At 45.6% G+C, this 17,651-nt stretch overlaps 1 protein-coding gene across 3 annotated transcripts; it reads right to left on the bottom strand.

Moving 5' to 3' along the window:
• Nucleotides 1-3,703: 3,703 nt before the first annotated feature.
• Nucleotides 3,704-17,331, bottom strand: LOC128341961 (zinc finger protein with KRAB and SCAN domains 7-like). 3 transcript variants are annotated; one of them, XM_053288679.1, is made up of 7 exons: nucleotides 17,134-17,331; nucleotides 13,539-13,970; nucleotides 12,676-12,811; nucleotides 10,044-10,117; nucleotides 9,649-9,775; nucleotides 8,931-9,026; nucleotides 3,704-7,775 (listed from the first exon to the last, which is right to left on the bottom strand). In XM_053288679.1, exons 2-7 carry the CDS (start codon nucleotides 13,962-13,964, stop codon nucleotides 6,847-6,849), a joined length of 1,788 nt encoding a protein of 595 aa, XP_053144654.1. In that variant the 5' UTR covers nucleotides 13,965-13,970; nucleotides 17,134-17,331; the 3' UTR covers nucleotides 3,704-6,846. The 3 variants fall into 3 exon arrangements, with proteins under 3 accessions (XP_053144654.1, XP_053144653.1, XP_053144655.1); XM_053288678.1 differs by having other exon boundaries at nucleotides 13,539-14,135; nucleotides 17,134-17,330; XM_053288680.1 differs by lacking the exon at nucleotides 17,134-17,331 and having other exon boundaries at nucleotides 12,676-12,808; nucleotides 13,539-16,997.
• Between the last annotated feature and the right edge of the window lie 320 nt (nucleotides 17,332-17,651).

Below are 17,651 nucleotides of genomic sequence, written 5' to 3'. Positions count from 1 at the left end.
TTTTAAAATATTTGTGTATTTTGTTTCTCAAATTGGTAGACCATCAACCCCAACTTCTGTCTCTGGGCAGTTTACAACAAAATAAAACAAATCAAAATGTAAACTTTAAAACAATTTCAAACCACAGTCAAATTTAAAAGCTTGGGTGAAAAAAACGAGTCTTTAAGGATTTTTTAAAAAATTATATATACATATGCATTAAATATATGCATTAGCAAAGGGAAGCAGCAGGAGGAGAAGCAGCTGTGGTGCATTCTGCCACCACCCCCTCCCCATTCCCATATGCTCCAATCTGCCATTTAAGGCTGGCCCTGCCCAGCACCCCAGAAGGATAGGAACATAGGAAGCTGCCATATACTGAGTCAGACCATTGGTCTATCTAGATCAGTATTGTCTTCACAGACTGGCAGCTGCTTCTCCAAGGTTGCAGGCAGGAATCTCTCTCAGCCCTACCTTGGAGAAGCCAGGGAGGGAACTTGAAACCTTCTGCTCTTCCCAGAGCTGCTTCATCCCCTGAGGGGAATATCTTGCAGTGCTCACACATCAAGTCTCCCATTCATATGCAGCCAGGGCAGACCCTGCTTAGCTATGGGGACAAGTCATGCTTGCTACCACAAGACCAGAGCGCTCTCTCTCTCTCTCTCTCATACACACACACACAGAATGCCGGGTGATCTCAGAAGCTTCCTTTCCTTAAGGAAAGGAGACTTAAAGGAGGCATTCTCAAATGCCACCTGTAACTCTTGTGAAGCAGAGGCTCATAGCTCAGTAGCATAGCACCTGCTCTGCATGCAGAAGTTCCCAGGTTCAATCCCTGGCAGCATCTTCACATAGGGCTGGGAAAGACTCCTGTCTGAAACCCTGGAGAGCTGCTGCCAGTCTGTGTAGTCAGTACGGAGTTAGATGTAACAAAGGTCTGGTCTGATTCAACAAGGTAGCTTCCAATGTTCCCCGCAAGGCAAAGGGTGGGGATTGCACTGGGAATCTGCCTGGCTTTACATTAAAGTTGATTGATTAAATGCCGTCAAATCGGTGTCAACTCTTAGCGACCACATAGATAACTTCTCTCCAGGATGATCTGTCTTCAACTTTGCCTTTAAGGTCTCTCAGACCGACAAAAGGAAGTACTTCTTCACACAATGCGTAATTAATCTATGGAATTCTTTGCCATGGGATGTGGTGATGGCCACTAGCTTGGATGGCTTTAAAAGGCCATTCATGGAGGACAGGTCTATCAGTGGCTAGTCTGGGGGCTATAGGCCATCTCCAGCCTCAGAGGCATGATGCCTCTCAAGGCTCCTCCTTTCTGCCTGAGACCTTTGAGCATTTTTCCTGCAGCTTGATTTTTAGCCTATTTTCCAGTAGGCTTATGAGATCACCCGGCATTCTACGTGTGTGTCGTGTGTGTGTGTTTGTGTGTATGTGTCCCCGCCCCCCATCAACTTCGCAATGTATGGCTCAATATGAACCAAATCAAGTACAGTTGTAGGGACACATAGGGATACCTCAACAACTTAGCTTGAGATGACATCATCCACCCTTATTCAAGATAGCGGACACATGAACATTTGTGGTGCAAGTGGGAACCAAATATGAACCAAATCAAGTACAGTTGTAGGGACACATAGGGATACCTCAACAACTTAGCTTGAGATGATGTCATCCACCCTTATTCAAGATAGCAGACACGTGAACATTTGAGGTGCAAGTGGGAACCGATTTGAACCAAATTTGGTACAGTTGTAGGGACAACACAGGGACACCTCAGACACATAGTTTGTGATGATGTCATCCACCCCAATTCAAGATGGCGGATGCATGAACGTTTGAGACGCAAGTGGGCTGACTTGTGAGCTGCCTAACCGCTCTGGACCAAATTTAGTCCCATTGTAGGGATACTGAAAGGAAACTAGGCAGATTAGTTCTTAGTTATCAAGAGCCGCTGGGCTGAACGGACAGGCCCAGCGGTCACTCCAGCCGGCGGCAGGGGGCAGGCGAGGCCTGCTTGGCTCACGTACACCCCAGTCACTACCCCTCAGCTGCACACTTTGCAGCTTAAGTTATGCAAAAAAACCACACCAAAACCTAGAGGTACAGAGCAGTGGGGCAGTGGTGGGGCAAATGCAGGAGCCCACCCCCCTGGCCATTTGGAGGCCACAGACCAAAGCCCCAAGGCCTGAGGGGTAAGAGCGCCTCTGGCCATGGGGGTTTGAAGAGCTGCAGAGAGGGAGCAACAATCTCGACCTCACAAAGAAAGGTCAATGGTGATGACCATGAGAAAAATTGGGGGTTGAGAAATTCTAGGTCCAGCTCCGACATCTGCTGAATTGGCATTTGATGCTTTCCTTTTATGCTGGTTTTCACGGTCAAGGGCAAGGCACAGTCAAGAGGCTTCCAGGAAAGGCAAGAAAGAGAAGCCCTCTTCAGATGAGATTGATGTAACCATGAGTGCCATGTGGAGCAATGAAAGCAGGGAGGAAGGCCCGCTCTTGCTAGACCAAGAGGCGCGTCTCACAATCAGTGAGACCTGCTTTTTGCATCTCTCCCCGCAGACGAGCAGGGTGGAAGCCCTGGGCAGCTGGATCGGCTGCCCACACGACTGCCGGCTCTGTGACGGAGCCGGCGGGGACTGGGGAGTTTGGGGGCTGCGTGGTCCCCGGAAGCTCCAGTAGGCCCTGCACGAGCACGCAGGGCTTGCTGGAGAGACCCCTGAGCCGGGATGCTGCTTTTCAGCCTCCCGTCGGGGGGGGTCTACTCGTGAGTAGCCATGGCGCAAAGCCGCGCTGTGGCTACTCACAATCCCAAAAACCCGGTATAAGGGGCGGGCTACTTGAGTGGGTTACCCACTCAAGAACCACCAGGCTCGCAGCCGAACCCAGCAGTCTACACGGCTGTAGGAAATCGGGCTAGTGGAGGCTAGCCTGATTTTCTACAATCGAGTGAATAGTCTCCAAGGCTGCAGTGACTTCACTGGTAAAGATGGAATGCGCCCAGGGCATTTGATCTGATGACAGGAAAACTTCACAGTGGCAATCTCAGCCCAGGCTTCCATTCCCAGCAGCACAGGGGAGTTTTATGCACGAGTCCCTTCAGGCCCAGCTTCAAGGAGGCATGACACCTTCTGTTTCCTTTTGGTTATATTTATGTGGTTGATTTCAACAACAGACTTTGGAAGAAGACGAAGAAAACTCCCATGAGCTCTGGAGAATAAATCTCTATGATTAGGGTAATTATGGGGAAGAGGGACTCATCTCGGCTACCTTCTGGCCTCCCCCGCGGCTTCATGTGCAGGTGCACGAGTGGAGAGAAAACATGTTTGCCGGGACTCATCTGGTTCCAGCAACTCCTGCAGGTCAACAAGAGGTCACTTCAGCTTGCAAACTTTACTAGGGATGTGCATGGGGGAAAATTCTTTTGTGTCATCCTGTTGTTGGTTTTTTAAAAATCTCATGGTGTCATTTTGTTGCCCTATACGTCATTTCCATTTCAACAATGGGGAAATATAGGCACACCGGAAGCTATCTTCTACCGAGTCAGCAGAAGTGCACCTAGGTAATTTTGCAGCCTGGAACTAAAGGCCTTTGGAGCCCACATCACGGCAAGTGAAGCAACATCCCCCGCCCATACACACAGACCATGACACATGCAGTATTTTTGACACGAGTTATTGAGATCACAAATAGCAACTAAACTCACAAGAATGTAAGAATATAAAACAGATATATTTATGCATATATGCATTAGCAGAAACATTTCAACATGCAACTTCACATATTCCCATCCCACTTCTTTCTTTCCCCACTCCTCCATCTCTAAAGCAGAGGTCATATGTAGCCACCCGGCATAGGCTGAGGTCATGTTTGGTACAGTGCACGCTGGTGGCACGGCGCAGTGACCACATCATCCAGGACAGACCAAAGAGGATTTGTGGAGGGCCTCAGGGGATGAGAGCCTGGATTTCGGCATGGAAGTCCAGAGGTAAGAGTGCCCTAGAGTCAGACCATTGGTCCATCTAGCTTAGTATTTTCTACAGACTGGCAGCGGCTTCTCCAAAGTTGCAGAGAGAAGTCTCAATCAGCTCGATCTGGGGATGCCAAGGAAGGAACTTGGAACCTTCTGCATGCAAGCACTCTTCCCAGAGCAGCCCCATCCCATAAGGGGAATACTGTAACTTCTAGTGTTCACATGTAGTGAATGGGCATGCTATTTTTGTCTATTATCAGAGTGGCTTTCTATCTAGTCCCTCTGACACGCGCAGGTATTGAAGGTCTCTCCCCAAAGATCACTAAGGGAACTGAGTGAGGGGCACAGCAGAGGCATAGAAGGCTGGCATCAGCTATGTGTGGGGTAGAACAAGGAGCAGGAGAGGCTTCATCAAAGGACCAAGTCGCCAAGCACAGGGTACATAGCAAGCAGGAAAGGGGAGGCATCCACCACTGTTGCAAGGCTTACTTTAAAGAACGCAGTTTTGGGACTGATACAAAAATCTGAGTTAAACTAATTTTTCAATATTCAATATTCTCCCCGCCCCCACATTGATGGATGCCGACTCCAGTTCTCCAGCAAGAAAGAATGGAATTCTCCCTGTTGTTCTTCCTCATTTAAAATGGAGGCAAGCAAGTTTTCCCATTAGCAAAGTTCCTCAGAATTTTCTGATGTTTTAACTATTGCTTCTAGGGAAACAGTGACTCATCTCCAGTGCTATGGGGAAGATGTTCCTTTTGCCCCAGCAAATGATTTTGTGAGGCTCAGAGCAATAAGTGTACAAAGGCAGAGACACATTTATTTCTTAACAGGGAGACAGTTGGATCTGCGTTTGTGCAATTCTCCAAATTATAATACAGAGAGGTCTGTGATGAAGGCCTTGTTTTAGAATGGACTAATTCTGGTGAATGATATCCCTGTTCTCCATTGTCCAAAAACAACATTGGGCTGAAATAACAAGGAGGCCCATTTAGGCTAGATATTAGCAGGAATTTCCTAACAATAAGGGTTCCTAACAATAAGGGTTCCTAACAATTTCCTAACAATAAGGGAAGAGTCCACCTCATATGGCGATAGATTCAAGCAGAACCTGAATGTCTAGACTATCTGTCAGGAATGTTGTAGGAGATTCCCGCTCTGAGCAGGAATTGGACTAAAAGACTTCTAAGTTACCTTCCAACTTTACTTATTTTTATGGAGCTCCATTCTTGTATTGTGTGCGGTACACACAATAAACATCCATGTCTTTCCCCCCCCAAACATCATTTCCATGTTAATACCACAAATTCCTAGGTTAGTGGAGGGGCAGAAAACTGTCAAGACTGCTCTTCTTGTTACCTATTGTCTGCAGTGGTCAGAATTAAACATTTCTTAAAAGGAAGGAGGCAGTTGGAAAATTCTGGAAAGGGAGTCTTATAAGCACCGACTGAAATGCGACTTTGATCAGAGGCTAAGCACTTTTACCATGCAGGTGTTCCAGTTGACTATCAGCTAACTTCACATGCTGCTTACATGTACTGGCAACTGTGCTTGCAATGTTACTAGCCAGCAGTACATCTTTGGAGCCACCAGGCGGTGCTTTGACTGCATGATCATGGCTAGTGCATAAGGCAACTGAATTCTAATGGAATACCTCATCTGGTCAAAGGCCCAGGGCTAGCATCACCACCCCCATGTAAGGGGAGTGGGGAAGATGGGCGAGTGGGTGGTAAATACTAAAAAGAAAATTCTCCACAATGACTAGCCGCATGAAAAGAAAGCACGGCCATCTTCAAAGAAGGCCACTTGTCAAATCAAACATTTCACTCTTACTTTAAAAAAAACAAACATCTTGGCTCGTTGCTAAGACTAGACCTTTAGGGCAGGCACCACTTGTACCTGGCTGGTGAAAGCATGATCCTGTGCCCTTGTCTCACTGGGGGGATGAGAGAGGGCGGAACCAGAGTTTCTGCAGCAATAAGCAGCAGCTTGATTGGGGTGGGGGTGACACAGAGTTCACAGTCACAGGCAAATGTGGTTCAAGGTGATGCGCAGTGGGGCAAAAAACCCTAACATACGCTGCTGGAGTCTGAGCTGTGGATGACTGACCAAGAGGGAGATCTTGGGGTCATGGTGGACAACATGCTAAAATTGTTGGCTCTGTGCAGCAGCAGTGAAAAAGGCAAATTGCATGCTCCGGATCATTAGGAAAGGGGTTGAAAATATAACTGCTACTATTATAATGCCCTTATACAGATCTATGGTGTAGCCGCACTGGAGTACTTGGTACAGTTCTGGTTACCATATCTCAAGAGGGACATTGTAGAATTGGAAGAGGAGCAGAAGAGGGACGCCAAGATATTCAGGGGTCTGGACCACCTTCCTTATGAGGCAAGGCTACAACGTCTGGAGTTTTTTCTTTTAGAAAAAAGATGACTAAGGGGAGACATTGAAGGCTATACAATTATGTATGGTGTGGAGAAAGTGGATAGAGAAAATTTTATTCCTCTCCCACAACACTAGAACCAGTGGCCATCCCATGAAACCGACTCCCAGGAAATGTAGGATTAACTAAAGGAAGTACTTTATTGCACGGTATGTCGTTAAACCTCTGCCACAGGAGGAGCTGATGGATACCAGCTTGGACAAGTCTACCAGTATCTACTAGTCTTGATCAATACAGGCTGCCTTCAAGCTCAGAGGCAGGACGCCTCTGAATAGGATGCTGGACTAAATAGGCCTTGAGCCTGATCCAGCAGGGCTGTTCTTATATGGGTAAAAAAATTCATATACTTTATGAATGGTGTTATGATAAGGGATCTCTCCTGGGTGGACTCTCTGATGGAAAGTAAGGTGAGTAATGTGAATGAAACTCAATCAACACTATGAACATTTAAATGGCTTCTCTGTGGAATTAATAACATCTGTGTGGATTTTTTGATGGCATTTAAGGCTATCGATACGGCAGAAGCCCTTCCCACACTCCAAGCACTGATGTGGTTTCTCTCCTGTATGGATTTTTTGATGCCGACTAAGCGTTATCCTCTCGGTGAAGTTCTTTCCACACTCCAAACACTGATAGGGTTTCACTCCTTTGTGAGTTTTTTGGTGATAAGCAAGGCCAAAGCTATAGCTGAAACTCTTTCCACACTCTTTGCAGGTATATGGTTTCTCTCCTGTGTGGACAGTTTGATGCAAAGTAAGTGTTTTCTTCAGAGTGAAGCCCTTCCCACACTCCAAGCATTGATAAGGTTTCAATCCAGTGTGGATTCTTAGATGCGATGTAAGGTGGTCACTGCGGCTGAAGCTCTTTCCACACTCATTGCAGGTATATGGTTTCTCTCCTGTGTGGATTCTTTGGTGGTACGTGAGATTACTCTTCTGATAGAAGCTCTTTCCACACTCGGAGCATATATATGGTTTTCCGCCAGTGTGGATTTGTGTATTATCATTAACACTTGACCCCTGACTCTTTCCACATTCCAAGCATTCATGTGGTTTCTTGTCTGTGTGAATGCTTTGGCGAGAAGTTAGGTTAATCTTCCAGCTGAAATTCTTTCCGCATTTTGAACATATATATGATTTTTCTCCAGAGTCAATTCTCTGATGTGTGCTAAGGTGCGATTTAATACCAAACATTTTTACACACAGAGGAGTCTTACTCTGTTTCTCTCCTTGGTGACATTCTTCCTGGACTGGAATTACATGGAAGTCTGCCCTTTCAGAAACAATAGGCTCCTTCATCTTTTTCTCTTTTGTTTCAGTTTTCCTTCTCGGTGCTTCACCCGCCTTCTCGCTCTCCCGCTTCTCATCTACATGAACAAAAAGAGAAACTTGATGAAGAAGGAACAGTGCCTTATATCAGGGAAGAAGCCCAATTAACTGCTTAGTGAATATAAGAACACAAAAGAATAATAGCATGGAGGCAGATCAGATACCTCTGAAATGATTTGGAGGCCTTAACTAGTCCAGAATGCAGTGGCCCACCTCCTCATGGGTGGCCATAGATTTGGTAATGTTACTCCTCTTTACAGTCGCTGCTCTGGTTGCCTCTTCGCTTCCGGGTCCAATTGAAAGTGCTGGTTCTCACCTACAAAACCCTTATGGGCTTAGCACCTGTATATCTCCGGGACAGCCTCTCTCGGCCGGTTGTATCCCGTCCTGTTAGGTCCTCTCAGCTGGCCCTCCTTAAGTGGCCCAGGACCTTGTGTAGTGCATGGTGCCTGGGCCCGTAGCAGGGCCTTGTCCATGGCCGGCCCTCTTCTTTGGAACACCCTCCCCCGACCCAAGATTCGTTCAGCCCCCTCCATAGTGGCTTTTAAAGCCCTTAAGACCTACCTTTTTTGCCAGGCTTTTGCCCTTTAATGATATATCTATATCTATCTCCCCTGCTAACTTGGCAGACACCTTTTAACATGGTGATTCTCTTTATTGAGCAGTGGGAGAGTCACTGGCCCTCTAAACCCCCAGCACAGTACTTCCAGTGAATGTTGCTGGTGTCTATCTTATGTTTCTTTTTAGATTGTGAGCCCTCTGGCGACAGGGATCCATCTTATTTGTTTGTTATTTCTCTGTGTAAACCACCCGGAGCCATTTTTGGAAGGGCGGTATAGAAATCGAATAAATAAAAATAAATCACACACACACCACCTAGAGTCCTTGGAGGAGGTGGTATACAAGAATTTTTTTAAATAAATAAATAAAATAAATACCACGTCTCTGTTGACTGGCATCAACTGGCAGCCACAAGCTCCAGAAGATGTGGAATTGCAGAGATATTTGAAGACATTTCCCACACAGCTTGGACACAAGTTTTCCATTATTTACCACCCTGCTTGCTCCACTGAGGGAATCCCCACAGTTGTCCCTTGGTTGTTGGTGACATTCAACTAGAGAAGAGTCCTACCAGGATGGCTTTTTACCAGATATGTCTGAGAGAGTTTAGCACCACACAGTAAAGCAGCTACCTTGTGAACTCTCCCCGTCCTTGGAGTCACTGGAAAATAGCTCGTCTTCTTCTTTCAGGCAGGAGGCGAGGTCAGTTTTAGGAAATGGCAGTTTTCCTTTGGAGAGAAGAAATGAGACAAATAGTTCTTGCAGTTCCAACTGGATGGAATCTTCAGAGACACCAAGGCAGCCGATCTGAATCCTTCACCTGCCCTCAGCCAGGTGAAGCAACAAGAAGGGAGGCCAAGGGATCTATTAACTCCTGCACACTGGCATGCAGCAGGACTTGGAGCTGGGAGAGGCAGGGAGACTGCCTGGGACGAGAAGTTTCTGCCCGTTACCGGAAGATGACTGCTGTTTGCTCACCATGCTTTGAAAAGTCCCAGCAAGGCAGGGACTTGGGGAGGAAGGGGAAGCGTTCCTCTCAGCCTCAACTGAAGCCCCCAGCATGGTTAAAAAGGAGCCATTAGGTAAGGGCTGAATTGAGTGAGCTAGGAAGAATAGGATGGAGGACTTTGACTGTTATCTTTTGGGATTCAGGCATGTTACCTTCTAAGCTGTGCCTGAAATCATGACTAGTTGTCATGATTCTTACTGGTATTTAAAGAACAAATTAGAAGATCCAAGAAACATGGATGAGCCACTGGTGACCTCCATGACATCCTTAGAGTGCAGTGATACAGACTAGCAATACCACCAATTCCTGCTTTCCACATCCATCAGACAAGAGAGCCTTACCCAGCCAGGCCAGATGCCCAGAATTCTCTTCCATGACTTCTCTGTGCAGAGCCCTTTGGCCTGGATCCAGCAGAGCCCACTCCTCCTCGGAGAAACACACAGCCACCTCCTCAAAGGCCATGATACCCTGAAGGATACAGAGAACATTTTATCTACATGGGACTTGCGAGGATCCAAACAATATCCAAAAGGACTGGCTGGCAGGGCTTCCTCTGAATCCAAACAACATCCAAGAGTAGTGTTTGGGGGAGTTTCCACTGGATCAAAAGCTTCCTCAAAGGCATTCAAAATCTTCCAAGAGAGGAGTTTTGACCACTGAAGAAGGAAAGAGAGAGGTTCTTTCAAGCCCAGAGAGAGGTTAGCCCTGCCTCTTTCTCCAATGATTCTTCTCCTACCTGAACAGCAACTGGTTCCACTCCACTACCAAGAGGAAAAGACATAGGGTGAGTTGCCAAGGTCATCTCAGTACCTGTGAGGGAAAAGCAAGCAAGTGGGAATATAATTCCAGACAACTGGGCCATCAGTCATAAATATCCTCACACTTTTTGTCGAAAGGCTGGATCAAGTCAGTTCTCAAAGTCATAACCTGTTGAAATCCCAGTTTAATGAGTCCTAATTTTTTGGATTATTTAGGGCTCCAAACTACATGGTAAGGGAGAATCTTGGATAGCAAGAGAATTCTCTTTCTCCTTTCTTGGAAACTTCTTGGAGTACTGCTGTGCCAATAGCTGACTGCTATCCCCAGTACCCACGGAAAGCATCAGATGCCAACTCAATAGAGTTTGGAGATGACCTTTCTTGCATGACACAAATAGGACGTGTACTGCTGTAACAGAGTTAAACATAACATGGGAATAACTGTATGATGTTTGGCAACAGCACCGGGGCTATCAATAATCTTTTGAAGCCCAAGGAACCACCCTCCAGGTGGGATTCCTGCGGGAGGAGCATTAGAATGGAACAAAAGGTGACAGTTGAAGGGTCTAACTGTTAGCTCAGGGAGAGAGAGTCAGTGACAGGGACAGCTAGGGATCGGATCTCTAGTGAAGGTCTCTGGGTTGGATACTGGGAGGTGGGTAGTAAGTTGTACACCCCAGTGAACACCTCCGGTTAGCAAGTGTGACTCTTATGTATGGATGTGTATGGCATATACGTGGATCTTCAACCAGGGTGGCTGATTCCAGTAAAAGGGCTAAGAATCAGGGAACACTTGTGGAATACCACACAGGCACCTCAGTAACTTATAAGTCTAGCTTCTGTTAAAGGACTAAGTTTAATATTTTTATTTATTTATTCGATTTTTAGACCACCCTTACATAAGACAATAATACAGTCTTATGCTTGCATAGCCCTGGTTTGGCAGAGATAAATCTCTAAGCTACTGTACATAAATAAACTTAATAAACTTAACTTTGCTTTATTTTAAAGTTCACTCAGAGTCCTGTGAATTATATTTCTCCCCCTGTTGTCCTCAGTTATACTACCAAGAGGTTGTCCGGACACAAACCTAAGCAAGGCAAGTAGTAGTAGTGTCAACGAAAGCTTAAAAAGGTAGGAAGAGAGAAGAACATCACTCTCTATAAAACTGGACCCCATATAATTATAAGCCTCCCAAGTTTGGGGAACAGACCCCACTCATTTGCAGTGTCTCAGAGTGGTGAGCGGGGTACAGTTAATCACAAACTGTATCTATAAATATATCTATATCTGTGCACACTGTACACTCAATATAAGAGTGTTCAACATAATGTCTGAATGGGAATTTTGTGTCTCTTGCCTAGTTCTGAAGTGGCCAGAAACCTTCCCTATATGAAATGGTTTGCTCTATGGTTTTAATCTCTGCATTAGTGATATATAATCTTTTACTGATGTTACTACCTCTTGATATCTAAATACCATATTGTTCTCAATAAACTGATAATTCCAGCACCTGATCTCTGTAATTTGTTGATTTCCTTTATTTCCTCACCTACCCTGAAGTCATAGTGTCCGAAAGATCCTGATGCATGTATTTATTTATTTATTCAATTTTTATACCGCCCTTCCAAAATTGGCTCAGGGCAGTTTACAAATAAAAACAAAACAAAACAATTAAAAGTTATATAATACCATAAAACAGTTAAACAATAAAACAGTTTTAAAACCCTGAAAGACAGGTACATTAAAAACCCTTTACAACAATTTAAAAACTCTGGAAGGCCAGGAAGGGGAGTAGCAAGGTTGGAGTGGGCCCAGAGACAAGATTTTAAAATGGGCCCTCCCTCAGTGGAGCTCAGCTCATGAAGTAAAGACATCTTAAATGAGGCTGAATAGTAGTAACAAAAAGCCTAGTTTGATAGATAGATAGATAGATAGATAGATAGATAGATAGATAGATAGATAGATAGATATAGATAGATAGATAGATAGATAGATAGATAGATAGATAGATAGAACCTATGTGCCACAATAGAACATCAACCTAATTATTTTTTTAAAGGATTTGTAAATTGTGGATGATGCAAGTCATTTAATGGTCCTAGAGAAAGACATGCTGTTCTGGTAGCTCCAGGTCTTAACACTCACATCAATTTCGGAGAATGAATACAACTGAAGGAAGCCCGGGCGGGCGGGCAGCTGGGGGAGTCAGTCATGTGACTTGGCTCGGAGTGGGGGCCCAAGTTAGTGGGCCCCCAGACAACTGTCTCCCTCTTGCCCTATTATAGTTACACCCCTGAGGCCAGGCTAAACAGATAGGTCTTAAGGGCTCTACTAAAAGCCAAAAAAGAATTCAAATTATGGATTTCTGCAGGGAGCGCATTCCACAGTCCAGGAGCGGCTACAGAAAAGGCCCGCCTCTGAGTCACCACCAGACATACTGGTGGTAACTGGAGACCGACCTCCTATTTTGTGGGTACATTAGCACAGGAACATAACATCTATATTTTGTAAAGTGCCTAGAGATCTTTTTGTTAGGCAGTATATAAAACAAACAAAATAAAGCAGTCCATGGATTTCAGGGGAGAGGGAAGCCAAGGTGAAATATACCTCTTTCATCTTTACCCAGCAAAATGGTACCTCCATCATACTCCTGCATGATCCCCTTGAACAGTGGTCCCTGACTGATATCTGATGGAGCCTTCTCCAGTTCTGGGAGATCAGTGCTCACTTTGGCCATCATCTGCTGTGCCAGAAACAGGAAAAAGGAAGGAATTGGTTTGTTTGTATGTATGACACTTAACATCCTGCAACTGCAATAGTCCTAGTCAAATACAAATAGTCTTCGGGCAGCCACTACAAAAATATTAAAAGCAACAATTTAAAAATAGAGATGTTAAGCAAAGAGACAGAAGAGAGAAAATTAAGAAATTACATTCCAAAGCAGACTGGAATAAACTTAGATGACATTTTAAAGAGGCCTAGGATAATAAAAAAGGTTTTTGCCTGGTGCCAGAGAGACATGAGAAAGAGAGCCATTCTGGCATCCCTGGGAAGAATGTTCCATATTTGGACACCCCAACTGAGAAGGTCTTCTGCATTGTGAAAGCAGTGGGTATTTTTATTTTATTTTATCTATTTTTATTTATTGTTAAATATATATACCACCTTTCATTAAAACAATCCCAAGGCGGTTTACAGCAAATTTTTAAAACTAGATTATAAAAATGACACAGTTAAAATATTAAACTAAAAATATAAGACAAATCTGATTAAAAAATTTAAAACACAAGTATAAAAACAATACAAAGTACAAAGAGCAGCAGCAGACCATCATATGAAAGCCTGGGTAAAAAGCAAGGATTTAACAAGCTTTCTAAAAGCTGTGATGGAGACTACGGAGCAAATAGCAACTGGGAGAGTATCCCACATATTCTGAGCCCCATGGAATTACCTGGACAAAATGCTCTCACCTGCTGCTCTTTCTGCTTCTTGTCTTCTGCCTGGCTCAAGAGGAAACCTTCTGCCAGGGCCACCGCCTGGGAACTGGTCTCCGCTCCACATTCTCTCACCCAGCTCTCCATCTCATGGGGCAGGATGGTCAGGAACTGCTCCAGGATCACCAGGTCCAGGATCTGCATCTTTGTGTGTATTTCTGGCTTCAGCCACTGATGGCAAAGATCGTGGACACGTCTGCAAACCTCTCGGGGCCCTTTGGCCTCCTCGTAACGGAAGTGCACAAACCTCCGCTGCTGGACATCAGAGCTGGTGGTGTCTCCTGCCAGGATCTTCTGTATGGTTCCTTCCCAGCATTTCCTGTCACTCTCAGATTGGATGGCTTGAGGGCCTTTTTCTGCTCCTTCCCTGTTTACATTACTGGCTGGTCCTTGTAAATCCATTTTTCCCTGTGCACAAACACAGCCAAAATTAGTCCTCACTTTAACTGCCAGACTAAGAATAGTACAAAGAGGTCACTGCATTGTTACATAAAGCTAAGTAGTGTTTGCTGGACACTTTGGAAGTTATTATAGTCTCCAGACATTAATCCACACTCGGAAATCAGTCTGTCTCTGAGAAAAAGAAAAGAAAGCAAAGAAATTAGAGACTACCACAGACCAACACATTTACACCACTCCCTTATTAAGAAATATCTGCCCCACCCCCATTTAAAGAAAACCCCAAGCTGTAGTAAGAGTTCTCCAGGGCGCTTTCCAGATTACACCCTGCAATGGGGTCACAGCAGATCTCGGAAGTGTGTTTCCACACTTTCTGTGTTGTGACACCGCAGTCCCTCCGCTGACAGCAGGGTGCCATTCACATTTCCAATGCCTGGTTTTGAATTTAATCACTATGATATAGTGCTATAACATCGTGTATCTGACGTTAAAAAGTTGCTGCTTTTTCGGGTTGTTAGTTTTCTCGAGACTGCTCCCCCTGCTGTTTACGTTTCTAATAAATAATAATAATAATAATAATAATAATAATAATAAAATAAAATGTGATTGGCCTGAACGGAAGCATTTTGCTGCTGCTGAGCAGCTAATCTGGAAAGCACCCAGCAGAGACAAGGGCCTTTGTAGTTCTGCAGCCTGAGTTTCTCAGAACAGGAGATGCCAGGGATCAACCTAGAGTTGCCAACATTCCATTGTCAGAATAAGGGACATAGAGGGGGAATATGTGGGGGTGATCAGGGGCCTGAGGAGCAGTGCTATGTGTGTTTTTGGCCACTTTCAACTTAAACTAGTTACAACTTAGATTGCTTCTCCTCTGCTTGTTGATATAACCATGGTTAGTTGAGTTGTTGTCAGCCAGAAATGACAGCGCTTGTGTGTGAAACCTAACCATCACTTTCATGGTTTTCATGATACTGATACCTGGAGAATGGTAAGTCAGCCAATCATTGATGGCTGTTAATGTTCCGAGTGCGGGACTCTTGGCAACCCTAGCAGTCCACCAGAACCAGAGAACTCTGGTAGGGAGGGAGAAGAGAAAGGAATTGAAGCTCATGAACTTCTTTATAATTAATCCTTGTAGACGTGCCCACGGGGATGCGTCCTGGCACCCAGCAGATTGGCTGGGAGGCAGAGGTGCCGGATTGGCTGGGCAGCGGGAGCTCCCACGCGGCACGAGGCTGTTGAGCTGCTGCCAGGGGAAATGGCAGTGGCTCCAGTTGGGGTGAGGTGGCGGCAGCCTGCGCACCCACCAGGGTCAGGAGGCAGCTGGGCCTCCAGGAAGAGGAGGTGGTGGCAGGAGAAACCGTGGATGGGTGGTGGTGGGGAGAAGTGGGCCAGGTGGGCATCAGAGACGCCTGCAGGAAGACAGGGAGAAGGCGGGGGGAGAGTCGAACTAGGGGCACAGACGCTATGCGCCTGGTCAGCTAGTCATCTTTATTTCATTATTAGTGAAAATAACCAATTCAATCTAAGCCACAGGTTCTTCCCATTAGTTGAAAATAAGGGACAGACAAATTTGGACTGAAAAAAGGGATGTCCCTGCTAATAAAGGACAGTTGGTAACCCTAGAGTTTACCCTAGAAGGTATGCTGGGACCTCCGGCATACAAAGGAAGCACTGTAATTCTGAGGAATGATGTCATCCTTAAATTATTAAGTATGGAGGGATACACAGAAAGCTTCTAATACTGAGGCACAATCTCAGTCCATCTTGGGTCCTAAGGGCTTCCCTGATGGGCAGCTGCTCTCCAGGGTCTCTGGCAGAGATTTTGCTACATTATTGTATTAAGGCCTGGTCTGAATAGAAAGGAGCATCTATCCTGGAGATTGTGCCTTGTCTTTAGTACTAGGGAAAGAGAAGAAATCTGTCTCCACCAAACTCAGGACTGGAATCACAGCTTCTGGGGGAAGCAAAATCTGAATAGATTCAGAGACTGCTGCTTTGCAGAAGTTTCTGCAGATAAGTGTTCCCACAGGGGAAAGGAAAAAATATCAAGCAACCTCCATATTTTCTCTTTAGCTGTATCTTAAGCTAGCTGCATCTCAGAACCTAGCAGTGTGTGAGAATCTAGGACTGCTGGGGTGGAGGGAAGAGGCAGATTCAGACAGGAGGGTGGTTTGTCTGGCTGGTTTTTCCACTCTCAGAGTGCTTAACTGCTTATCCTGACTCGGGATTTAAACACAAAATAACAAGAATTAAAACAATACTCCTTGTATTCTCAGACTTTCAGATGTCAAAGGAACACACACTAAAGATGCACTGTCCCCCCTCCCCCCAAAAGATGCATTGCTGAAACTGAGAACTTGTCCATTTCACTTCTTCTCTTGACTAGCTAGAAGAAGGGAAAGATTCTCTGTCAATTTCATCACTACTCTTATCCCCTCCACCCCATGAAGCCTGGTTTTACCAGGAGCTGTCCCAGACAGCAGACTTTGCCGTGGATTTACTGCCAGTTCGAAGTTGCCTCCCTGCAAAAAACCCAACATAAAACGTGGATTTATTTTTTTTAACGCCGGATGTACATTGGGCTACACTCTAACATGCAATGAAAAAACCGAATCGTGTATGAAGTGCTCCCCGATAGCTCGCAGGCTCTTCAGGGTAAACTTGGTCAATATGCGAACGCACACCTCCATTCTCTCCCCGCGAACTAAAAGCCCGCTGTGAAAAACTTCCAAGCTTCTCTTCTCTAGGCTGACAAGAAACATTAAGAAAGAACAATGAAAGCCACCGGATCCCCGTTTAACACATTGTTTATTTTCGTGATGTTTTGCACAGCAGCACCACATCAATGATTCCAGCCTCATCATCAGCGGAGGTGATAACAAATCCCTCACATCATGAACCTAGCTGTAGAGGGAAATGCAATATGCACTCAACGCTAGTCACAAGCCATTTTCTTGTACTGGTTCACACGGATCATTTGATCACAAGCTGATCATTCCAACTCGACGATACCTCTCGAGAGGTTTCAGTGACACGGCTGGGTCATATACCCCTATCCCGACCCCCACCCACAATCTTAGTTCCCTGCTTTGCATCCCCCCCCCCACCTCCCCAGCAATGCACCAGCACCCTCCTGGGAGGGGGACTCCCATTCCCACCACGCACTTACCGGATCCCTGCAAAGAGGCTGCTGATCTTTTCCATGAGGAAGAGGCGGAGCCTGAGACACGGCTGCCCGCTGTACGCCTCTCTAGGAAACGCGACTCGGCGATTTTAACCCTGACTGAATCTCAGTGGGAAGCAAAAGGCTGGACGTGGAGAAGCAGCGAGAACCTAGTCTCAAAGAATGTTTTGCTGCGGTCTTTTTTGCAGCGTCCAGCAGATCAGGGGTTCTCAGCCTTGGGTCCCAGATGCTGGTGGACTACAACTCCCATCATTCCGAGCAAAAATGGGCTTTAGCCATTGAGCTTGGGGGTGATGGGTGTTGTAGTACAAAAACATCCAAGAAAGGAAAGTTGGGGGCATAAGCCTATCAGCCTCCCCTGCTCTGCAGTGGCTCTCCACTCCCGAGGAAGAGGGGCAAAGGGAAATTAATACATTTCAGAAAGATAGCACCAAGAAGCTTGTGCCATCTTGACTCCCCAACCGATTCAGGTTAGAACATTTCCTAGGCTGAGCATCTGATGC

The sequence above is a fragment of the Hemicordylus capensis genome, chromosome 2 (assembly GCF_027244095.1).
Source record: "Hemicordylus capensis ecotype Gifberg chromosome 2, rHemCap1.1.pri, whole genome shotgun sequence".
NCBI lineage: Eukaryota > Metazoa > Chordata > Lepidosauria > Squamata > Cordylidae > Hemicordylus > Hemicordylus capensis.
Note: the sequence above shows the minus strand (reverse complement) of the source record. Positions and strands in the feature narration are given on the sequence as shown.

Excerpts from the sequence above, each read along its gene's own strand:
- LOC128341961 (XM_053288679.1), bottom strand. The coding sequence starts at position 13,964 with ATGGATTTACAAGGACCAGCCAGTAATGTAAACAGGGAAGGAGCAGAA. Across the intron at positions 10,118-12,675 it reads GCTGGGTAAAGATGAAAGAG|GTACTGAGATGACCTTGGCA; the intron begins GTATATTTCACC and ends TTTCCCTCACAG. Across the intron at positions 7,776-8,930 it reads GGACGGGGAGAGTTCACAAG|ATGAGAAGCGGGAGAGCGAG; the intron begins GTAGCTGCTTTA and ends TTGTTCATGTAG.